Source organism: Crinia signifera, chromosome 1, assembly GCF_055691185.1.
Source record: "Crinia signifera chromosome 1, ASM5569118v1, whole genome shotgun sequence".
Classification (NCBI taxonomy): Eukaryota; Metazoa; Chordata; class Amphibia; order Anura; family Myobatrachidae; genus Crinia; species Crinia signifera.
In genome coordinates, this window is record NC_139217.1 from 382,114,561 (window position 1) to 382,140,851 (window position 26,291).

At 41.5% G+C, this 26,291-nt stretch overlaps 1 protein-coding gene across 1 annotated transcript in view; it reads left to right on the forward strand.

The window, feature by feature from the left end:
- Window positions 1-2,924: 2,924 nt before the first annotated feature.
- The window catches only part of SRRM4 (serine/arginine repetitive matrix 4), a 134,753-nt gene continuing 111,386 nt past the window's right edge, over window positions 2,925-26,291 (forward strand). The window contains exon 1 of the mRNA XM_083151483.1: window positions 2,925-3,268. Coding sequence (XP_083007609.1) covers window positions 3,138-3,268 — 131 coding nt within the window. The 5' untranslated portion in view covers window positions 2,925-3,137. The remainder of the gene's footprint in view (window positions 3,269-26,291) is intronic.

Sequence of the window (26,291 nt, forward strand, 5' to 3'; positions counted from 1 at the left end):
CCCAGCAGCTTACCTTGATGCTGGGCTTCCCACCAGTGTGGCGATTGGTGGCCCCTGCATGTTGTTCGTCAGTCCCGGCACTTGGAGATGATGTCATCTCCAAGTGCCACCCCCCTGCACCCGTATGCAGTGTAAGCAATGTCGGCCCGGGAATTTTCCGGGTCGGCACTGCAGTGTAAATAGGGCACATTTCAGATCCGACCCAGATTGGACTGTGTTCCAAATACCGGGACGGATCCGGGCTTTTGGTGTAAAAGTGGTATTAAACATTTGCTTCCACACACTGGAAAACAGACAATGGACATTCAGACATTCAGACACATTGGTTAAATCCATTTGATATAACTCATCTATCAAAACAATCATTTTTGTCCATTTCCCAGTGTTTGGGAGCAAATGGTTGATTGTCATTTGGTTCTATACAGTACAGCCAGATTGTTGTTCCCACAAGACAGATTGGACTGTCACATCTATAGATGTGTACCCAGTGTAACGGTCCAGGTTTAAAGCATATCCCTGGCACAGCACAGATGGTTAAATCATATTGCCTAAGGTACTAATTAAGTCACCTGTGGCTAAGCATGGATATTCTTAAAACCAGGACCAATAGTGCTACTTGGGGACTGAATTAGGGAAACACTGACCTCCTAAAGGAAGCATTTATTTTATAGGGCTTTAACATTTGTCAGTCTAATGAACGAGCAGCATTGCTTTGCCCATGTGTAGCATAAGGATGAAACCGGAACAGCTTAAAAAAACGATTCAACAAGGCGCTTAAAGAAGCCACAAGAGGGAATGTGGTGCTATAATAAATGAGGGAAGCTTGACTCGTTCAGTTACTGAGATTAATTACAGTTAGCCTTCCAAGATTTCAGCTCATTTAGCAATATTTTAATTAATTCAATAGAGCAATCCTTTAGGTGATAACATCAAATCTGTAAGTTATATTGCTACCATTTATGTAGTGGAAGTGAGTCTTTAGCAGTAAAAGAGATTGAATGGGGTTTAATAAATGGATCAGAGTGAAGGTCATAAAAATGTATGCTAGTATTTCTTTATGCAACAGGGATGTACCATCAAGCTGTCAACAAAGTCCACACTTTAATATATTCCTGGAGGGGTATGGGTAAAAACCAGAACCGGACAGGTCCACGGAAGGCTGGACCGAATAGGCTCCATTCATCAATTTGTGTCTTCCAGAGCTTAGTGTCCGGTCCGGGTGGGTGCCTGTCCAGAGGTGTCCATGGGGGGAGGGGGGGGGGTGCTGTGACCAAAGAGAGGTGGAATGAGAGAATAAAGCATACTTGCCTACCCTCCCGGAATGGCCGGGAGGGTCCCGCAAATCGGGTCCTTCTCCCGGTCCCCCGGGAAGGGGGGCAAATCTCCCGCATTTCCCAACAGCCCCGGCTCCCCCTCTCCCCGCGTTCTAAAAACTATGACTTTCGTGGGTCCGCGGGGAGGGGCGGGGCTTAATGACGCAATTCGCGGCATGTCGCATCATTTTTAGTCCCTCCCCCACCCACGGACCCGCAAATTGAGGCTTCAGCCCGTCATGGGGGTGGGGCTTGATGACATCACCCGTGCCCCGCCCCCAAAACGAAGCCTCTACCCGCCCCCTTTCACTCCTCTCCGGGCTTCTTCCGGAAAGGAGTATGCCAAAGTCGGCAAGTATGGAATAAAGCCTCCCTGTATTGTCCGGGCATGTAGAAAAAAAAAAAACCAGAACGGTCTGGACCACACGGGGAAGCTGTAATCTCCCCTTCCCTATGTCCCTAGTGAAAGCTATCACATGCAAGCCCCCGGACAAGACGCCCCCGGATGGGAAACACCCCTCTAGAATGCAGAGTTTGATGTCCGGTCCGGCGTTCCGGGGTCTTGTCCGGCAGTCCCTTCCTGGAGAGTTCTATTCAATCATCAATCACAGCTCAATACAGGACTTTGCCCTTCATTTTATTGCTATTATATTATTTTTACATTGAGATTTATTGTATACTGTTTATTATTGGCAATATTCAGTTATTTGATTTTATTATCATCAGTGATGACTTAATAATTAATTAATAAGTATATATTAATTTGAACCATCTTGCGTCATTTCAGCCGGCGCTGGCACTTCTTTTCTTTTCCTGGAGTGTAGTGAAGCATATTACTTAAGATACTGTAAGGTTGTAGCTACACATTGGCTCAGCTATGATGCCGATGTCACAGACAAAGCTAATACTATGATAGGACTGCATAAAGGTTTCTTTTCCTAGAACACAGACAGAAGGTCATCAGGGATTCCCTGAGAACTAGAAGTGCCTGAGCCCTGAGGGCGGCATAGAGCAGCAGATGTGAGTAATAGCCAGCACTGATTATTGGCACTGTATGCCACGTGCAGTGCTATTATATGCCAGGTCTGCTCATCCCTACTGTACGTGGTGGAAAGGGTTAACCAAAATCTAGATGCAGCAAGTGTTCCTCCGATTAGAGATTTAGATTAGATTAGAGTGTCTTGTGGGGGAGGCTCAGTGCACTGACTTTTTTTGAAGAGACCAATCTTCCCACACCCTGTTGTGCATGCTCTCCTGGGTCACTATGGCCCATTATGCCAGGCACACGCTCGGCCTGCAGGCTCTTGTTATGCAGATGAGGCAGGCCTGGGAAGCAGCACTTCTCTTTCTCTCTCCTATATAAAAGGAGGGGGGCAGTGAGTATAAAGGAGGACCCGTGGTGGGGGGAAGGCTGGGTGTGTGTGTGTGGGGGGGGGGGGGGGGGGGGGCACGCCCCTGTTCAAATGTCACAGAGTAAAAGGAGACAAAACAAGTGCCTGCACTTTCCTACCACATGCACACATAGTGCCACACACGTGTCCCCCGCCCAGTGCCCCGCCAGCCAATCCCGGTGCAGGGGAGTGATGCGGTGACCGCTCCAGCCCCTCTGTCATTACTAGTATCCCTCCTCCCTGTGTCCTGTACCTGCGGCAGCACACTGTACACAGCCAGCACGGGGAGGAGGAGGCGGCACACACAGCTGCTCCCCGCCCCCCTCTCTGCCTCTGACTGCCGCTGCTGAGACTGGGCTCCTCGGGTTCAGCACTTGGACAGCTCCTGAGCTCTCAGCGGCACCGAGCATCGGGCTGCCCCAGCACAGGGACTATGGCTGGCGTGCAGCAGGGCGAGAAGCAGCTCTTCGAGAAGTTCTGGATGGGGACTTTTAAAGCCGTGGCCACCCCGCGCAGGGAGAGCACCATCGTGGCCAGCATCACCGCTCGGAAGCCGCTGTCCAGGTAGGAAGACACGCGGGGTACGGTGGGGGGACTGCTTCGCAGGCTGCACTCTATATAAGCGGCGTGTACTGTCTGCGGGTGGCCGGTAAGTTACCAGCATCCGAATAGCGGCTCACTGGGGAGCCCACGCGTGTTACCCGGCACTGGCTCCTGGCTGGGAGTGACCGGGATATTTGAGCCTCTGCTCTGTAGTACTTGTTTATTACTGTTACATCTGGCTGTAGTACCGGATACATGCAGGTGAGCAGGTAACAACATCCACCCACATAAACGGATCCGACACGCAATGACCCATCCCTGGTCCTGGGTGACAGTCTCTTTGTCTCATCCTCTCCCAGAGATTTCCAGCAGCAGCAGCAGCAGCAGCAGCAGCAGTGTGCACCCATGGGGCAGCCTCCTGCGCACCGGAGCCTATAGGCGCCTGCATGGCTGGCAGTGAGTGAGAAGGGTCTCCCGTAACTTTCCTCAGCATCTCCCGGGCTCACCCTCCATCCCTCATTGCTGCAGACACTGCGCCTCTCTGGGGATGCAGCTGGTGTCATTTGGAACTCTGGGCAATTATGAAGCCGCCAGGGTCGGCGTAGAACCCTGGAGCGAGCAAATAAACTGGGAGAAATAATTGGTCTATGGTGCATTATTATGTCACTAATAAGGCACTTCATATATGGGGACCTCGGCAGCTCCTATTATAAAGATGCATGCTGTGCTCAGTGACAGGTGCTGCTCCAGCACCCCATAGAATAATGTGCCAGCACAGGACTGATGTTCCTATTACATCCTGAATACTGGACGTGCACGATATTGCGATGAAATATGTGATATTTCCGTACATGCTGTGGTATTGGGGCACAGTAATCACTTTCTAAGCGTTTATACATTGTGAACCTTTTCATTGAAAGCACACATAAAACGCTTTTATTTATCTTGCATTCAATAAGCTGAATTTCTGCTTCTTTTTACTGAGATGGTGCCAGACTTGTATTGCATGTACTGTAGCTGGTAGCCTACCATATGCGCACTGGTGCAGCTGGGGCTGTGCTACTGACTTTAGCATACTGGAGAGAAAATTAATTATTTAAACCAAATGTAAGTCTGTTTCTTTGCTCAGAGCTCATTACTTTCTTTTGTGTTTGCATTTGAAGCAGAGGGTTATATTTCCATGCACTGCACTCTCCTCCACAACCTAAATCTGGGAAATAAGTATGTGAGATGTGTAATGAAACATAAACCACATCAAAACTGCTGTGAAAATATTGGCAATTAGTTGGTTCAATGATATTAATTTATTCTGGAAGCAAAACAAAATTCAATACAGGTTGAGTATCCCTTATCCAAAATGCTCGGGACCAGGAGAATTTTGGATAACGGATTATTCCGTATTTTGGAATATTTTTATATTTCAATGATGTTTTTTGAAGTATCTTGCATTTATGCTGTATAAACACATGAAATACACACATATATATTTTATTACCACATAAAATACACACAAATATATTTTATTTGTTTAAAAAACAAGGTTTCAAAACATGAAACAAAATTTGTGTACTATCTCAGATACTGAATTTGAATGGCAAGCAATCATTTTCTTGTACATATGTAGTGCCAGTTACATGTCATGTCCTCAGTAGTGCTGTTACATATGTCCCCAGTGAGTTTTTATAAAAAAAAAAAAAAAATCCTTCACTTTCTGGAATGTATGGTTTTCGGAATAATTTGGATAACGGATATTCGGATACGGGATACTCGACCTGTACAAAGGTTTGGAGTTGCTAGAAAGGGAAATGGGGCAGAATACATTGGGATATTCAAAGCAAGAGGGTGTATGCATATTGTAGTTTATTTGTATGTTTGCTATACACAGTAGTTCTGTACATCATTAATGTATAGACACTAGCAGTAAGGATTAGTGGGGATGTTGGAAAGCATGCCGTCAAGTCTTCAAACACAGAGGGCAATTCAATTGTTTTACTGGTCACATTAGATGGGGCCAGATTCAGTTGTTGTTCTGGCACTGGGCGAATGTTCCAATTTCACTCTGATCATGCCCAAATAGAAAGGGGTACATGACTAATCCTGATGAAACAATTGAGTGGCTCTGTGGGGCATAGGGTAACCAAAAAACAATTGAATTGCCCCTTGGGGTAGAAATACTGAACATTTTAGCAAAGTATTCTTAAAATGTAACATCTTAAGTACTTAGGACCATATAGAACCACCCCAGTTATTACATCCACTATATGTGATCATTATTTCCCTTCCATGTATATAATTTTTTTTTTTATTATTTCTTTTAGTTGTGTAACATTAATCATAGGCTCAGAGATACAAAATAACACAACAGTTCTATGCCCTTATTGTTTGCAAATATATTACAACTAAAACCCCTTTTGGAATGGGGGCTAAAAGTTACTTTAGCAGAAGGCATGTACTTACTGATCCCCTAGTCATCCCGACAAATCTATTATTATGTAATGTCGCCAGGTAATAGAAAACTATATAGCAGCAGAGGACTGGCAATAGGAACATCTGATCCTGTCTGAATGAAATTACAACTGCAGCAGCAAATGGGCAGCATTCAATGAATCTGAAAGTGAGTGAGGTGAAAAGGACAAATATTCCCAATTCTACTACCTTGGGGAAGTACAGATTACTGTTCAGCCCAGTGATTTGGGCACCTACAAGTAGCGACTGTGAATTGATATTGGATGACCTCTTTTTTTCTGTTAACATTGGAAAATGTAATTATATACTTTTCTTCCAGTAAGTCTTGAACATTCTTCTATGTGATTACACTGCTGATTAGATAGCTCTATAGATTTTGCAGTTGGCTGGCACCCAATTGACAAGATGTTTGTCCCATAATGACTTAAGCTAAAGGGTGCTATACGCCGAAAAAGCTTATCTCCTGATAGAACAGCGTGCCAGGAAAATTCGCTGTCTACCACTGGCATACTAAACATATGCCCATTTCTCTAGGAAGGAAAGTTACATTTCCCTTTCATTGGAATATAAACAGATTCTTAACATGCTCAGTATTCTTTATTGTCTCGCAGCACAGAAGCTGACCAATAATTATTGTCTTTCACTGGGTAGAAATCTCCTAGGCTTTGGCATTATAACGCACTCTTGCAATAACAATCATTAGCACAGTATGGGATAATTGGTCAGAATATTAAAACAATAATAATGTTTCTGAAGCACTGCTGGAAATGCATTTCTGCTTAAATATAGCCTTTGCAGACAGGCGTAGACGAAAAACTGCTCCACATTTATTGTCGTTATGCGTCTCTTTATATATTATCAATATTTTTAGCTGCCAATGGTTCAGACTATGTTACATGCTTATTCTAAAATAAGAAACTTAGGGGTTATTACTGTAAGTGAAGTAATTGAATGTTCTGTGGTTGTGTATTTTATTCCCTGTACCTGTGGAAATCTCATCAGGGCTGTTTCTCTAGAGGTAAAAGGGGTCACTGAAAAAAAAAACATTATTTGTGAAAGGGTCTTTCAAAGTTCTACAATAGCTTTCAGTTCTGTAGTCTTAGCACAGGATGACCCTAGAAGGAATAGACACGTCTACGCTCCAGTTAATCAAGTATAGTACATGGCAATGTTATGAGCGGGCGTTAGAGGACAAAGTGTTTCTAGATTTTGCCAAATACGAATACACGTTCTAAAAGTCATGACCACAAATGTCCCTTTATCTGTGGCTATCATATGCACTGATTTTCCCAAGGCGACCCTAGTTTTCACCACTGGATATAATTGATTCAGTGCCCATCTTCCAATAATACAGAATTCTGGTATACTTAGAATTAAAGGACAAACTGGAACTAATTTGACTAGCAGTTTCTGTTATACAGGTTGGGTATCCCTTATCCAAAATGCTCGGGACCAGAAGAATTTTGGATAACGGATTATTTCGTATTTCAGAATATTTTTTATATTTCAATGATGTATCTTGAGGTATCGCATTTATGTTGTACAAACACATCAAACACATGAAATACACACAGATATATTTTATTTGTCCATAAAACAAGGTTTCAAAACATGAAACAAAGTTTTTGTACTATTTCAGATACTGAATTTAAATGCCAAACAATCATTACCTTGCACGTTTAGTGCCAGTTACATATCATGTCCTCAGTAGTGCCAGTTACATATCATGTCCTCAGTAGTGCTGTTACAGATGTCCCCAGTAGTGCCAGTTACATATTATGTCCTCAGTAGTGCTGTTACAGATGTCCCCAGTAGTGCTAGTTACATATCATATCCTCAGTAGTGCTGTTACAGATGTCCCCAGTAGTGCCAGTTACATATCATGTCTTCAGTAGTGTTGTTACAGATGTCCTCAGTAGTGCCAGTTACATATCATGTCCTCAGTAGTGCTGTTACAGATGTCCCCAGTAGTTCCAGTTACATATCATGTCCTCAGTAGTGTTGTTACAGATGTCCCCAGTAGTGCCAGTTACATATCATGTCCTCAGTAGTGTTGTTACAGATGTCCTCAGTAGTGCTGTTACAGATGTCCTCAGTAGTGCTGTTACAGATGTCCCCAGTAGTGCTGTTACAGATGTCCCCAGTAGTGCCAGTTACATATCATGTCCTCAGTAGTGTTGTTACAGATGTCCTCAGTAGTGCTGTTACAGATGTCCTCAGTAGTGCTGTTACAGATGTCCCCAGTAGTGCTGTTACAGATGTCCCCAGTAGTGCCAGTTACATATCATGTCCTCAGTAGTGTTGTTACAGATGTCCTCAGTAGTGCTGTTACAGATGTCCTCAGTAGTGCTTTTCGCAAAAAAAAAAAAAAAAATGTCACTTTCTGGAATGTATGGTTATCAGAATAATTTGGATAACAGATATTTGGATAACCTGTATAATATTTTTTAACTATTTGTATGTGTAAAAGCCTATTATAGTGATATTACAATAAATTAGGGAATAAGGAAGCCTCATTTTTTTAAGTTAAAGTTATTCTGTTTGGCAATAGGCTACATCGGAGTGGAAAAGAACAAAAGCGAGCAAAAATAAAATACAATTTAACTGTAACAACTGGGACACTTACTTTTTAATACTATAGCAATAGCAAGGTAGAGTTCTTGCTGGTTTCTTTCATCAGACTTAAAGATGAATAGATTGCATTTGGTCAAAAAACTAAAGAGTGTGCAGTACTGACACTTAAACTCATGTGTCTCCAATAACCATAATGTAGAGATTTGTATGTCATTTATTCTTTTTAAACTATTACCATAAGTGTAAAACAGGGTCCATAAAGGAAACATGACATTTCCATATCCGCAAAGGGACTTTGTCCTTATCAACACATCATTAAATTAACGTCTTACATTGGATTGTTAGGAGTTACACATTACATCCCCTTTCCTGTGTGCAAAAATATTATAAATGTTTAAATACTCTAAAGACGCCCAAACCAAGGACTTTAATATTTCTATCTTGAAACATTTATGGAAATAATTGCAATTGTTATTGCCCTGCCCTAGTGGAGCTTTAACACTTTGTATTCCCTACTAAATCTACGCACACAAGGGATCATTAGTTGGTGATAAACCAATGAATCTACTGCTTTGCTTTTAGATTGTGAAAGGAAACCAGATCACCTGGTCGAATTCCATGCAAAAATGGGGAGAATGTACACACTTCACACAGATGGCAGGAACCTAACTTAAGACCTCTGAGCTGCAGTCATGATATCCACTAAATCAGTGATTCCTAACCTTGGTTCTCAAGGTACACTAACAGTCCATGTTTTCGTGATATCAATGCTTGAGCCTAGACAGTTAAATAAAAATGATGGTGGTACTTAATAAGCCAAGTGCATGTTTTAAGGATAGTGATGCTATGCTAAAGTATAAGTATCCTTAAAACATGCACTGTGGTTAGTATATCTTGAGAGCCGTGGTTGGGAACCCTTGCAAAGCATCAATCAACACTGCTCATAACATTCCTTATAGTGTACAAATTCAACAAGTAACAATAAAGTCTGTTAATTGTATACATCCACACCAATGAAGAAAGCACCTATGGTCTACAGAGAAGTGACTAGCTAGCACTCATAACAGTGGTGTAGCTACATATGTGGCAGACCCTGTGGCGGCTTGGGGGAGCAGGGCCAGCTTGGTCTGTGGTGGGCGCCTCTGGCTGAACTGACAGGTGACCCAAGCAGCAGTGAACGCTGAGCTGGTCCTGCCCTGTACATATCTAATGAGCAGGAACCCAGTGCAGTGCATATTGAATGAGCCGGTCCCTTCCCCGTGCATATGTAATGAGCGGGTTCCCGCCCCGTGCATATGTAATGAGCGGGTCCTGCTTACTTCTGCCCGGGTTGCCTGTCAGCACAGCCAGCAGTCCATCACCTCGCCCCTTCTTGTGTGTGCTGGGGGGGGGGGGGGGGCGCTGGAATTTTTATTGGCAGGGGGGGGGGGGGAATTTCTAGCTATGCCACTGATTTATAACCCTCATTTGCAATGACTAGCCCTTAGGCACTTACAATCGATTGCACTACTGACAGTCATATTTGTCTCTATATGTGTCCACATCTGTTTACAATTACAAAAACACACTCTTACTGAAGGCAACGTATATTAGACTAGTCTTTTACTCCCCTGTACCTCTTTAGTCACAAGCAAGCACACATGTCAGATGTGAGCCAATTTGCATACACGCATATAAGTGCAGTTTTGTTTGTTCAGTGCATATTTCCAGATTTTACATTACCCAAACTGGCAGGCAAACAATTCAGCATTAGGGTCAGTGTCTCTGCATGCATGGCTTGTTTAGTGTGACTGTACCGCTAGATGAAAAGGAATGCTCACTCTGCCGCTGGTTTTCCTTACTTTCATGCAAGTCATCCTTTGATAGAATTGCCCAATTCATCACTGCTTTGTAACTGGTTATATTAACATATTATAATTAAAGAAAGCCAAATGCAGCGGGGTAAGGAAGAGGCTGAAGTCAACAGCTGTATCACACCGATGATTGTAAAGGGACATTTTAGATGGAAGTCAGACAGATTTGCAGTTGCCTAATTGTCCTTACCATTGTTGGATGGTTGGGAACAGCTCTTTTGCTGCTGGTTAGAATGTTACAACTATCCATAATCCAAGGTGGAACCACAACCCCGAGTATAACACGTGTTTGTGCTTAGCAAAGTTACTTTTAAAGAAAAAACATGTTGTAAATGTTTTAGAACATGGAACATTAATCAAGAAACAATGCTGTTTCTTTCTATGGTCATGAAGGCAGGGGCCCCTATGTATACAGAACCACTTACACAAGGCAATATCTACTCCTGTTGGACTCAATGTGGTTGAATTTGTGTTATACAGTGGAAATCTGATTTCCTTAATGGGAAAAATCTGGTGGCTTCAAGCAGATGGCTACTCAACCCGCAACAGTCATCATATAATTATTGGCCCTTTACACCAGCCCCATTTCTAGGTGCAAGAGATCTGTCTGAAACATTCTTATCTTCTCCATAGAAATGACTCAAAACAGCAGTGAACTCAAACTACATGCCCATGCCACCAAGAATAACCTATACAATTGTATTGTCGCCACCTTATGACAAAATGGCCATTTCACAGAAAGACAGACCATCAGTGATCTTGAGTAGGATAGAGATACACAAATGTGCACATTCCCTGTATGCTAGCACTCGCTATATGCATATGTACAATGATCCCATTGTTAGGTCGACAGTAATTAGGTTGACAATCGACCCCTTTTGGTCTACAGGCAAATAGTCGCAACGGTCAGAAGGTCGAAATGCACTAGGTCGACAAGCAATAAGTTGATCTATTTACTGTTTGCCTAATAATTCACACCGGTCTACAAAGATATCTACCCAACTCAGAATTATATCCAATGTCAATAAAACATTGCACATCTGCCCAAAGGAAGGCAGACTACAAAATGGGAAGTAGAAAATAGGAACCACGATTGCAGCTACAGCTGCTGTATAGGGAGCGTGTAAAGCTGCCAAAGGGTAATAACAAGGAAAAAAGGTAATACAGCACTTGGGTTTGACTGTATAAATTGACACTACCACATTAAAAATGAAATATACATTTAATAAATGATGTTGACATACAGTAATGCAAAATGAAAACAGAATTATCTTAAATGAAAAAATATGAAAATTAAAAAAGGTGTTAAAAATGGGGCTGAGTTCCTGTTAGCATGAGTGTTCCATGGAGAGGATTATTGCCATATCCATTGTACCAATGAATTGTATAATTACCAGATGAAGTGAGTAGAGTCTCCTTGCTGGAGAATGGATGGAATAGTCAGAGTGGAGGATCCAAAATCAATCAGAGGTGTAGATGAATGCAGACTTTGTGGTATAATTATACCTGGCTTGTCGCTGCAGAGTGGTCTGAGATTTGTAGGATCCAATGGATGGATCTAGGACGGGTCCGGATTGAAGTAAAAGGAAATCTGGTTTGTTTTCTCAAAGGTGCAAGTTGGAACAATGAGGAATGTGGCTCCTCTCAAGGTGCAAGCTGGAACAATGGGGATTGTGGCTCAACACATTTTGACTACACAATGGGATTTGGATTCCTTGGGCACAGTTACAATTTCTAAATGGGCTCTCCAAATACTGCTAGCAGTACACACATGCACCCTAACTATATCTGAACAGGAATCGTTATGTACTGTATCATGGGTATCTTCATATACTACCTTTTGTAGTTTGCTATTTTTTGGAGAGGGGGGTGGGGCTTAATTAACTTGTGACCCACTGGTCATGTGCCTTTCCTTTTTATATAGTGTACTTCTCATGCCTTAATATCTCTAACAGATAGAAATAAAGAAGCGATTCCATTAGGGAGTTAATATATTAATAATAAATTCAGCCCCGTTCATTTTCTGACAACAAATAGACAAAATATATAAAACAGACAGACACATTGAGAAGGAAAATGACATATACAATGAGCGTGTGGGAGAGACATTGCACAGTAAAAGGATGAGAAATTGGGAATATAATGCAGGATGCGTTTGTCAGTTAAAGACTGAAAATAGGAGCAACAGTGAGTGAGAGATAAGAGAGAGACAGGCAGGATATAAACAATCATATAGACAGAAACATGAGAGGTAATGGTGGGAGGTTGTGAGGAAGCTCAATGCCATATAATACAGGGAGATTTCCTTGGATTAAAATGACATAAAGTAATTAAATACTGAAAATAAAGATTCAAAATTTAAGTAGAACAAATACTTTCCAATATGTTATATATTCCATTGAGTAACTTTGGTATAGTACCTTTTAGGCAAGGCACCCCATATATATATATATATATATATATATATATATATATATCAGCCTTTATACAATTGAGGTTTATAATCGTAATATTATGACTAGTCCAAACACTCTCTCATTGTCTTGGGATTAACCATTCGATAACTCACTAGCTATCAAACAGCCCGGGAGCGGTCTGTGACCTGCAGATCCATCACTCTGGTTTAATCCTTGGTTATTTCCCATCAATGTCTACAGTTTTGTGACATATATCAATGCAAATCCAATTAATAGAACTGTATAACAATAAGCCAAGCATGCATGTTCACTTCTGGTCACTCGGTCTATGTCCAATGTGACTGCACACATAAATAATCAATTTGGGTATATAATGGGGACGATCAGTGCTATATGCCCATATGTATTAGGTTTGAAAGAATCTTATATTATTTTGTCCAGAAGAATAAAACTTTTGTTGAATCTTTTGACTTTTTTTGCATGATTGCTGGTAAATCAGAGGAAAGCCACATTTGTAGCCATTCACTTTGTGTGTGTCGTGTGTGTGCCAAGCATAAAATCACTAATGCTTAGCGCTTGCAGATGGCTCAGTTTTGATACCAGAAATCTTTGTGTTCTAGAAATCAGTCTCCCTTAGATAATGATGATGATGATTAAAAGGTTTGCTGGGCAGAAAATGTTACCCCTTTTAATCCTATTAGGAGTCGAATTTAAAAAAAAAAAACCCTGCTTATTGGGTAGTTGCAAATAGCATTTCTCAGAGCACAATGGTAACGCCTTGTAAATGGCAGGTGGATGCACATAACTTCGAAATTTAGCCTCAGTCACAATTACACTTTTTTCTGCCCAAGACCCTTAATTTGGTGTATGATGTGCCCTGCTCAGACAAAGGCAACATTGAAATATGTCACTCATTAAAATTGTCCTTCTGCTATAGATAGTATTCATAAAATATGTTTGAGTTCTTTATTTTGTGTATAGTTGTTTAATATATAAATTGTTGTTTTGTGCCATATACACAGTTGTTTTGTGCCATATACACAGACACCACAGCCTACATTCCGTTAATGTACATGATAAGGAACATGATTTGGCATTGCTTATTACTGGGCAGCATTGTAAATGTAGGTGTCTCTTACTTATGTCACATAAAAAATCTGATACATAAGTATGACTTAGTGACAATACAGCGCATATACAGTGGAGCTAACAAAACAGCCTACATTCGCCCTCTGTGTCAGATTAGTACGGTGAACTAGTGGGGGAGTAGACAAATATTTTGTTACACTTTTGCTAGTTCCTATTCGCTTCAAGTATTAGAGACTCTCCAAGATGAGGGGTTTTGTAGGGTTTTTTTCTTGTACTAGGTCAAAAGTGTGGGAAAGAGAAAGGGGGAAGAGAAAAAAGGAAGGGGGGAGGGGAGGAAAAAAAAGAGAAAAAAAATGGATAAATAATAATAATAAAACATTTTTGAAGTGCTGGCTACTTAATGGGGGGGCTAAATAAAGGTTACTAAACTTTAGGGGGGAACATCTACTAGAAAAACCCCTGCAAACATCTTAAGGTAGGGGGTAAGACTGTGACTTATTTCAGGGGGGCAATTCCTAGCCTTAGATAAGTAATCTGATTATAATTCGATCATAATTTGATGGTTGCACGAATGTGAATTTGTCTATGTATGTTTGTAAGTGAAAAATTTTCTAAATAAAGACTCAATTAAAAAAAAAAAGTATTAGAGACGCTCCAAGATGAGGGTCAAATGTAATAGGGTGTGAGACTCAGAAAGTGAAAGATTTTGGGAACGGTTTCCTTTTTTTTTTTAAAGCGCCAATCATTTACACTGCAAAACCAGGTTGATTTTGCCATCGAACTGATTGTCAATAGGAAAAATCTCACTTTCTGATTCTCACACCCTATTACATTTGGCCCTCAGTATAAGCTTCTAGCTAGATAGTTCAGATGTTTCCACATTTATTGAAACAGGATAATATGAAGGGAAGTATAAATGTAACCTTTTAGAAAATATAGATTTAAAGTTCCAGAATGACTTTATAGAGCTATTTTGGGGGAAGATGGAGTCTGTTAAGAAACTTTATGAATTTATTTATTTTATTTATTACCAGTTATGTATATAGCGCACACATATTCCGCAGGGCTTTACAGAGAAAATGTGAACATTTCCATCAATCCCTGCCCAGTGGAGCTTACAATCTATTTTCCCTATTTACAACAAAAAAGAAGAAAAGAAACTCGGGTGGGGTGCACAAATGTATAAACTCGGGTGGGGTGCACAAATGTATTAACAGAATAGTTTCAATTTTGGGGGATCTAGAGTGCACCCCACCCGAGTTTCTTTTCTTCTTTTTTGTTGTAAATATGACTTGTTATATCTCGGGGGTGCACCACTGAACATCAATTGCACGTCAAATACACTAATTGAAGACAGGTCGAAGTTTGATGTTTATTAGTGAATTTTTCATTAATTATAATCAGTTATATCCCCCAATGTAATATTTATCATTAAATATTCCTTAACATTAGTGCAGTTCCCCTAATCTATTTTGTTTTAGAAATCTATTTTCCCTATCACATACACACACATTCATTCTAGGGTTAATTTTGTTGGGAACCAATTGACCTGCCAGTATATTTTTGGATTGTGGGAGGAAACCAGAGTACCCAGAGGAAAGCCACGCAAGCACGGGGAGAATATACAAACTCCACACAGTTGGGGCCATGGAGCAAATCAAACCCATTACCTCAGTGCTGTGAGACAGAAATGCTAACCATTACACCATCAGTACCCTAACACCCAAATCATGCAATATGAATTGACAAGTAATTTATGAAGAACAGCCACAATCACGCCAGCACTTTGGTTACATATTCCAATCTATTTTTTGTATAAAGCGACTTTCTTCCTCTCATTACATGTGACAGCTAGTATCACTGTCCATTTAGCACTTCCTTCACAACCTTCAATCCTAAACCATTCCTCACACCATGCAATAAGCAAAGCTCTGACAGCAGGAGAAAAAAACAAATGCTGTTGAAATGAACTACATTGTAAACAGCAAGTCAAAACAAAATGGAGTAAAATTGTCAAAGATAACGATGCAACATTACTCTATTCCTAACATAATATTACCCTCTGTGCAGAGACATATACTGTGAGAAACCACAATAGTAGGTAATGATGGTACTGAAGTGTCCTCATACATCTAGCCTCAATACACCTGGTTGGGTGATCTTCCAGGCTATAGCGACTCCGCTAGTGACGGGAGACTTTTTGTGTATTTTTACTGGACAATGCACCTTGGATACAACTAGGATGCACCAGGAGACTGCACTGATTTTATATGTTACACTTGTATATCTGTGTGTGCGACTGAGTCTATATTTTCACCACCACAGAATTTTGGGTGGAAAAAAAGCTATGACGCCGCATCATAGTACTATGTATACAGATTCCATCAAATGATTTCTGGCAGCCACGCAAGGCTGCAAATGGATGTATATGTAAATCATTCGCAGCACTGCAAGGAAAATATTGGAATTGCAGGGGGCAAGCGTTTGAGCGAAAGGCAGGCAGCGCTACAAGGCTTGCAAAGCAGCAAAATCACGCTGATTTGCGAGCCAACCAGAATGAGGGCCAAGGATGGAGCTAAACATTCTCTAGACTAGTAACTAAGTGGGTCTGTACACAAGGGGTGTAATTTTATAGGATGAGAGATTCAGAAAGTGAGAGATTTGGTAAGAAATCTCCAGTTTTTTTAAAGCGGCAATCATTTACACTGCAAAACCCAAACTGGTTTTGCAGTGTAAATGATTGCCGCTTAAAAAAATCTGGAGATTTCTTACCAAATCCCTCACTTTCTGAATCTCTCATCCTATTAACTTTCCCCCAATGTGTTCAGTCGAGGTGGAGAGGGGCAATGTATAAACAGGCCAGATGTTAGAAGCTTATAACATTTTCAAAGTTTGTTGGCTGTGCACAGATGCAGATACATGGGGCTATCACCTAGTACTGAGTGCTAGGTGAGATGCCATTATAAAATACATGGAACATAGATACAAGCACAGAAAGGTTGGATGGTTGCACATGTGCATATGTATTCTAACTAGTATGCCCACTCACAGCTAATGCTTCAAAATCTAGTATGCCAAGCTTTGATAAATCTCCCATCAGTGACACATAGTAAAAGTCATTACTGGGGGGGTGAAATTATGGTCTGGCCGCACCCAATCTGCTAGCAGAGAATATATTGGGTCCGATTTATTAAGCCCAGTTAAGTGATAAATTGGCCAGTGATAACTCAACAGCAAATCAGCTCATCAACTTAAGAGACCCATGTACCTGCACAGGTCGCCCAACCCCCCTGCACATGTAGCGATGATCTGAGATTCATCTGGGGATCAGTGATATATATAGTATGCTAAAAAGTCCTGATTCCCTGGCCTGGAAATATTGCCCCAATACACACATCAAGTGTAATGGTTCCCATTGCACACTAGGTTTGAAAAATTACATGTAGGAGCTGACTGCTGCTGGCTGCTGCATTATCACTGACTACTTTATCACTTTACCAGGCTTAATACATCTGCCTCATTATTTGGTATAATTTTACTTAAGCCCCCTGAAGAATTTATGCCTATGCCACTATAGTACAGTAACTTCACTGACTTCTGGTTTAGGTGCTAATGTAATTATTAAAAAAAAAACCAACAACAATATTCTTGTAAAGTAATCTGGTCGGCCAGCTATATAAAGCTCTGTTGTAGACTTCTCACTTACTTTATAATTGCAGGCATCTGTATTCAGGGCCGCCGACAGGGGGGTGCTTTGGGTACAGCTGTTCCGGGCCCCGGCCTCTAGAGGGGCCCAGGCAGCTGCCCACAGTGACAGCGGCACGGTGTCACCCCCCACCCCCGCGGCCGCACACAACCTCCCCCACCCCCCAGTAAGGCACGCACAATACACAGGGCAGACTGCAGAGCACCGAGCCTAGGACACAGAGGGGCTCAGTGCTCTGCAGGCTGCACTGTGCAGTGTGCACTCCATCCCGAGGACATGCATGCAGGATGGAGAGAGTGGAGGCATGCAGGAAGGTAAGTAATGGTACTCGGGGGGGGGGGGGGGGGGGGAGTTAGGAAGTAATGGTACCCAGGATGGGGGAGGGGGGGGGGGAGATTCTTAGTGGCGGCCCTGTCTGTATTGAAAACACCCTTCTCATCAATGAATCAATTCAACACAGGTAACTGCAATAGTACAATGATAAATGAAGTGGGAGCTCCAGGAGAGGAGCATCTGTATCTGGTAGAAGTGATCATGTTGAGGGGCCTCATATTACAACACATTATACTTTAAGTCATAACTGTTATTATGGGCATGAAAGATGTTTAAATCTAAAAGGAAATAAATGATGTTTGTGTGAAATAATGCAGAATGTTGCCAGTATGAGTCAGGGTGAAATATGCATAGACTAAAAGCACAACACAATGTGATAAGCAGTCTAGAAGACAGACAGAGATGAGTAGATTGCAGCTTGTGTATTCCCCTAGGCAGGGCCATCTGGACTGCAGTCATTTCAGTACAAGCTGTGGGCTCTTATTGTTCCTAGTATCCAATATCAGTAAAACAGGACAATTGCTGTGCGGTTCTATAGCAAAATACTCTTGTGTTTTTGCTTCTTGTTAAAGCTACAATTTGACTTTGCAACACGCAGCAGAGCTGCAGTAATATGATCAATCATGCATGCACCGTTCTCCTGTTTTAGCTGTTGTTGCATAATTTAAAATAGATTTAATAGATTTACAATGAATCCTGTAAAATCCCAAACCAAAACATATTACAGGAAATACAATATTTATTGCTTTCATTTACTTCTTTTCCTAGCAAGACGCAGTAGACCTCATTACATTTCTGGAATGTCACCATGAACCCAAAAGTGTTAAGTGTTAGTCAAACTCCACCTGTATGTTTCACAGTAAAACAGCTTTGGCTGCTTATGCACTGTTCATTAGTGTTCAATTAAATAAGTGTTATTAGACACTACGCTGAACTGCTAATAGAATTGTATTTTCATCTCTACTGCAGTTGTGTGTCTCCATTGTGTTCACGCACTGATTGTCATTTAAGATTAAAGTAAAGCTTGTTGCACTATGTTCTAGGTTTTGCAAAATCAAATATAAAAGTCATCTGTGCCTGCATAGATATTTATTTATTTATACAGTGCAGTTTTTGAAACCAGTAAGTCATCTGTGCCTGCATAGATATTTATTTATTTATACAGTGCGGTTTTTGAAACCAATATTGGATAGTGTGTATGTAATGTGTCATCTGTGCCTGCATAGATATTTATTTATTTATACAGTGCGGTTTTTGAAACCAATATTGGATAGTGAGTATGTGCAATAATTATTGGCTTTGGGAAAAGTGCAATTAGAATGAAATATAGGTATTGAGCCGGGAAATAGGTATGTGCGGATTGGAGAAAATAAGATCATGTGACACCGGTTTCTGCTATAAATAACGAACCGGGGATAACGAGCAGCACGTCTTGAGAAAGGAGGTAGTCCGAAATGCGTTGACGTGGTTCCCTGACCCGCCGTCAGAAGTTCATGTACAGGTGCCGGTCCGTGGTCTGGAAGCAAGCATCCCCTTCAGCGTCTGCAGCGCCCGGGGGACTTCGCAACAACTTTGCTGGCTGGAAGACTGCGGTGACACCTGTTGGTTTTATTGTGTGTGAATACCCTGCTTGTGAAATAAAGTCGTTTGCGGTGATCTTGAAATCCGTGCAGTGGATCCTAAAGAAACTGTTACGTGTACGCGTGACAGAATGCTGATGTAAGTCTTCATTACCCATTTAATATTTGAGAAGCCTGTGATACTTACCGTTCATGGTGTACAAAGAAACTGCTATGTGAACGCGAGTCGGGATTAGAAAGTAAGTGAGGTTACTTGAGCCCACTAAAAGCACAGCACCTGTGTCCCGATACTCCTGCTCACAAGCAAGTCTCTGTGAAATCTCTGTGCTGGTTTTCTTCCCTACTCCCTTTTTTGTGAAATCAAGCCTGTATTTAGTGGTTTCCACTTATACACACTTCGAAGTATAGAAAACGAGCATGGGCGTAACTGCCACAGGTGCACGGACTGCAGACCCTATGGGGCCCACAGCTGAGGGGGGGGCATATTTTTCTTATTAAAAGTCAATGGGCCAGATGCACTAAGCTTCCAAAGTGATAAAATGGAGAGTGATAAACAGCCAGCCAATCAGCTCCTAACTTCCATGTCACATACTGTGTTTGAAAAATGTCAGCCAGTAGCTGATTGGTTGGGTGTTTATCACTCTCTATTTTATCACTTTTTGAAGCTTAGTGCATCTGGCTGGTATCTTATAGATTGTTCACCACTGGGTGTTACATAAGGTAGCTTATGAACAGTTAATATGGGGCCTAGAAACACCTATACAGTATGTCCCTTGTATACCTCTCAGTCATGTGTAAAACAGATAGTTATGATCCTGTGTAAGCTTATATGGAAACAAATATGTCAATGCTTCTTTAACACATATAATATAATTCATTATATAATGAATTGTCATAATGGTGAAATCCAGGTCTTGCACTACAAGTGCTTCTTATTAATGTATCAGCTGTATGCCTAAATTGCCTGTGAATATATTCAAATGTGTTCACATACATCTAGTATTCCTGCATGTTAAACAGCCCTTCTAGTCCCACCATACCGTGGCATGACTTGGTGGCGCCATATGTCTTTTTGGACTTTTTCGTTTAAAATGAATCTTATTTACAAAACAACATGAACAGGATGCACAAGCAGATTTTGCTGATTCAAATTACGCATGGAATGCCTATATTCTGTGTGAGAATTTGACTGTATCTGCAAATGAAATGTTATGCTACAGTGTTTTCCAAGAAAACACTGTAGCATAACAGTTAATATGCAAATACATATGAAATCACCTTATCACCTTACTCACACTAGGCAGGTATTGAGGCAAGATGAATGAATACACATGCCGGGCCAGGCGCTACCCGCTTAGCAGAGTCTGCAAAGCAGGGAGGCGCCGGTCTGTATAGGCACTCTCCCTGCTCTGTGATTCTGCCACTGTGTGCAGGGATGTGCGGTGCTGCGAGCTGCTGTCGAACCTGTCACAGAGTATGACAGGTAGCTGTGCCAGCAGTAGAAGGGAAGAGGGAGGGATTTGATACTTGAGTGCAGTAGCAGTATGGTCAGGAGGGCAACAGCAGCAGTAGAAGGGGAAACCCCTGCATCTGCCCATAAGGGCCAATACTACTGTTAGTGTTTTAAGGGGCACCACTGTGAGCTTTATGTTTAAAGGGCACTACTTTTGTGGGCATTGTGTATAAGGGGCACTACCTCTCTGGGCATTGTGTATAAGAAGTGCTACTGTGTGCTTTGTGTATATGTGGTATATGATGAATCAGGTACACCATGTACATAGTGATATGAATAAGATTGTGCTACTGTATGGTGTAATCAAATTGGTACTATTGTATGGCTATGCCCCTTCCTTATGATTCCACATCCATTATTTGTGTATGCTGTCCCTTTATTGAATGTGGGAGGGTGAAAACATAGCCCCAGACACCCTTGCACCAGCCCTGGACACCTGTACATTAATCTGAATAACAGTGCATTGTTACTGCTATTATATATGGTAAAGAAGAATTTCAATGTGCATATTGCTACACAGGATCATAACTTTGTTTTTTCACAGTTACATAGAGTGTAGCTAAAAAAAAAAATCACTTGCAAACACACCATAACGCATATTAAATACATAAACCATGCAATTCATATACATTTTTTTTACAATTATGAGGATGAGATAAGCATCTCACGGTGTACTAAGAGGTAAACTTTGGAGAAATTACTCATTTTTCCATTAGTGCCTCTTTTCCACTGCTCACCTGCTGTCTCTGTATACTATAACAGCAGCCTAAGCCAATTTAGCAAACTGTTATATTTAGTAGAACTTCAGTTATTTGCTACTGGCAGATTCATTTGTGAATTCAGTGAATGATTAACAACCCCTAAAAGTCACACTAAGTAAAACATGCTGTACAGTATATCTAAAATGAGCCAAAGACTGTTATTGAAACAGATACAAAGCCTTCCTGGTCTGTATGAGGTGGGTGAGCGGGATTCGGTCGAATGGTCGACCATAGGGTGGTCGACAGTCTTTAGGTTGATACTATTAGGTCGACATACAGGTCAGTCGACAGGGGTCTAGGTTGACATGGGTCAAGGTCGACAGGGGTCTAGGTCAACAAGGCACTAGGTCGAAATGGGTCTAGGTCGACACGTGTGTTAGGTCGACATGGGTTAAGTCGACAGTCAAAAGATCGACATGGGTTTTTTGACTGTTTTTTGAGCCAACATTTGCCGACAGGTGGTATTTCATGCCCTACCATCCACTAGGGCGTGCTGGGAGAATAACATATTGTGCCGAGCGTAGCGAGGCAACGTGCCCGAAGCATTGCGAGTGATGCGAGGGGATGCGGTACACTTTAAATGGCATCCATGTTGACTGTGTGTCGACATTCGGGTCAAAAAACTGTCAAATACCCCATGTCGACCATCGACCTAATCAATTTCGTCCTAACACATGTGTCCACTTAGACCCATTTCGACCTAGTCCCTTGTTGACCTAGACCCCTGTCGACCTTGTCCCATGTCGAGCTAGACCCCTGTCGACCTTCCTGTATGTCGACCCAACGGTGTCAACATAATGACTGTCGACCATACTATGGTCGACCAAACAATCCCAACCCGGGTGACCACTGCCACCAGTCCTCTATAGGGTTAGTATCAGGATCCCGGTGCTTAGGATGCCGGTGATCGGAAAATCAATAGCGGTATCCTGATATTTTGGATCTGTACTACTTGTAGGTAAGTATACTACTGACCCTCCCCTCCTAACTCTCAATACCTACAGTCTATACTGTACTATTGATATTATATGTAGGAGGAATGTAGCTAGCATATGTCAAATACAGTATAAACCAAAAATAGGATAATAGTTTAAATGCGATAATTAGCATTCTATAAAATCTCTCTTTTACTTTTTCGATTTATGAATCATGCTAATTATAGAATCGTATGACATCCTGGAATAAGCAGCAGGGATGTAGTTATAGACACACAGGATAACCATGCTTCAATGAATCCGATTTTTCTAACACACTTAAGCACTGTGTTACACAAAAGACTGGCATCTGTAGGAATATCAGTGTCAGCAGTGAATAACTCATACAGTACATAAGCTCTGTTGGAGCTTACTGCAGTAGAAGTGTGCAGCATATGTGTAGACCTCCCATTCAAACCTGTAAGGTTAACCCCACATGTCCTAACACAGCAGTATTCAGAAAAACAGGCCCTGCAGCCTGAAATACTAACCCACAAGGTAACACAGGGATACAATTACACAAGTACCATATGGTCCCTGCAACCTGCTCACCTTTGTCCATATGGTACTGTAGCTCAACAATGAATATTTTCCATCTGCCAAAAACTGTGGCAATACTGTTTCACATATCTTATTTTAATATTGATAGTGCAGAGGTGTGTAAATGTGTAGTGCTTTCTCTCAGTAACTGTCAATTGGTCTATTTGTAATTAATCGCAAAACTACAACTGCTTACACTAGCGCTATGTGGGGGCCGCCTAGCACAGGGCAAGGCTGTCCCGCATGCCGATGCGATTGCAAAATCATGTGAATGCTTCACTGTATAGCGAATAATTTGCATCTTTAGGGTAGTCCTTGCATGTGCAGCCCCCCCCCCCCCCCACACTCCCACGCCATGTCAATGCCAACAAAATGCGGTGTAGCTGCCCATTCACCCGCATGTGCAAAAAATGCTGAATAGCGGCTTTCACACTTTAGCTGGGTATACTGAATAAGCCCCTATAGACAATAACACCTGCTAAGGGGGAACCCTCACTATGTATCTCCACTTACTTGAAGGTTTCAATGCAGTTGCATCCAATATTGCAGATACAAAATGCATTGAAAATGCAAAGTCGCAAAATCATATGATTCAGACATATAGCATAATTGGTATTTAAGTGTTTGCATGTACTGTACATTGGAAGAATATATGCTCCAAATGGTTCTTATCTGCCATCAAATTCTATTTTCTATATGTCCTATGGGGGTTATTCTGGTTGACTCATTCGGATGCGAATTCGCACCGTTGAGAGTCAACTGAACCCCACCTTGTGAATTGTGGCCAGCCGCCACCCATTCACAAGGTGAATTCACACGCAGTGTTAACATTTTTGTCCCGAATGTTGACACTGTCGACATGGACACTAAAAAAGTGCGCCACTTCCCCTTGCATGGCTCGCTGCCCTCGCCATATTCTCCCACCACGCCACATGTTCATATATGATTTTGTGAGTGTATTTTTAAACCTACATTTGTTTAACATTTGTATAACCTAACATTTGTATACAATAAGGAAATATATACTGTATACTGTATTATAGGGGACTTTAATTTAAAGTGAGTAGTGTAAACATTTTTTATTGTGTATACTGTGTAAGAGTATCTGTTGTATACATGCCTGACAATAATCAGGTGCCTATGCTTCTGCTGCAGAGCTGGATATATTTTTTCATTCTGTGCACCTGATCATTCTGGTATAAATATGGTATTTTTTTTACTTACCTACTTTTGAAAACTAGTTTCAGGGAGATTATAGTTGGTAATATAATTTTGCAACGCGCCGCATTGAAGGAGCATGTCATGCTCCTCCCAAAGGGCATGTCTAGTTCCATATATGGAGATATTGTGAACGTGGCACCTAGAAGCGTGGGTGTGTACTGCTACATCAAATGACTTAGATCCAAATGTAGATGAGCCCCAAAGCAGTTAGTAAGAGATACTATACTTGGTAAAGTGCTGGGAAACGGTGCTGATGACTCAATGTAAATGTATCTGACTCTCATTCCTTTATCCCCCAAAACAATATAACAGTGTAATGTGGGCTAGGTGACATGAGGGAGATTGCTGCTATTTCAGGGAGTCTCCAGAATGCAGGAGGGTAGGCAGTTATGTTTTGGACACATATGTGGACAACTCCAGACCTAATTTATATATATTGACCAGTACGGGTGTCTGTGCAGTGCCTGGGAGAGTGGGTTAATCTCCTGTATCCTATCCACCTCCTAGTGAAGTAAAGCAGAATGAGAGCTACAGTACTAATCAGAAGCATGGGTCCGCAGGGAGAGAGAGGGCTAAAAGCTATGTTAATTTAGCCTCAACCCCTTTTAGCATATAAGTGATTTGCTGCATTTTGGCAGGGGTAAGCCCTAAGGAAGTGATGCAATATAGTAAAATATATCATTCAGAAGGGCCCTGAGTGTATGGGGCTTAACGGGGCATACACACAGGGTGATTTTAGCCCATTTCTAAGTGATCTGTCTAGAAATTAAGCATGGATCACTCCGGTTGTATGACCCCAAGCGATGGTGATGCACTGTCCCGAGCGTCACCATCGCCCACGCAGATCTTGAGCACATGCAGTAAAGATCTGGTTAGATCACTGAGCACACATCACTATATAGCGTGTATAGGGCGATGTGTGCTAAGTGATCTGTGCTAACTGCATTGCTTAGCACATGTCCCATTAGTCCCACTGTCCCAGGTCCATGACTTGCTCCCTACCCGGCTCATGGAGCTTAGAGTTGGGATTTCCTGGCTCCATTCCTGAAAGCGGCATAACAGATCACCAGCTGTGACATGGAGGAGAAGCATCAGGCAGCTGTCATTGGTGGACTGGGAGAGTAGCACTAGGATAGAATGTCACTGTCCAGTGTTCCGCACTGAAGGTAACAGCAGCAGGGGCATAGAGTGCAGCCATTGACTGGAAACAATTATGATAACAATCTATATGTTCCTTTATTTACAATAGTGTGTGTGTATGTGTTGTGTCACACGTACCTGTATCTCTACAGTAGCTGGATATTATACAGTATACTCCACTTGGGCCAGTTCTGTATAATAATGTTCTCTGACTTTATCTTGCAAAGCAGCCATACAGCATGTTACTGATTTGGTGTAATTGATTAATTTATGTTTCTAGATATGGGAGACCCTTTCAATAGGACATGAAGCTTACAAAGTCTAAATATACTGATAATATACTGTATGACATATCAGTAGTCTAGCAGGATTAGAGAGATTTCTAATACAGAACACATCCTGTCTTCACTGCTGTATGTCTATGTCAATTCTCATTGAATTTTGTCTGTACGACTGTATGTTCTGCAGATACAGTATATGTGTGTGGATGCTGGTGGTGTATGCTTGGTTTAAACGTGTTTAATGTTTGTGTCTGATTTACTTCCATCGTAAACGGTATATGTTGACATGCTATCATTGAGTTTGCATCATAGTAGCATTTATGGATCTCACCTATCAGTGCACTCGGTGCAGCAGATGGAGGTCTAAGTGGGTCAGCAAACAATAATGTGAGCAGGATTAGTATTAACCCTTAATCCCCTATAGCAAGCCTGAAGCATCCTTCAATTTATTGTGATTCAATAAACCACAAGGAGATTACTTTTTGTTTAGCGTTATAAATGATCTCAGAGATATTAGTGTAAAACAAGGCAAAATAAATCACATTTTAGACATTCAATGTATAACATTATTCTCTGCACTTTTACAGTGTGCAATG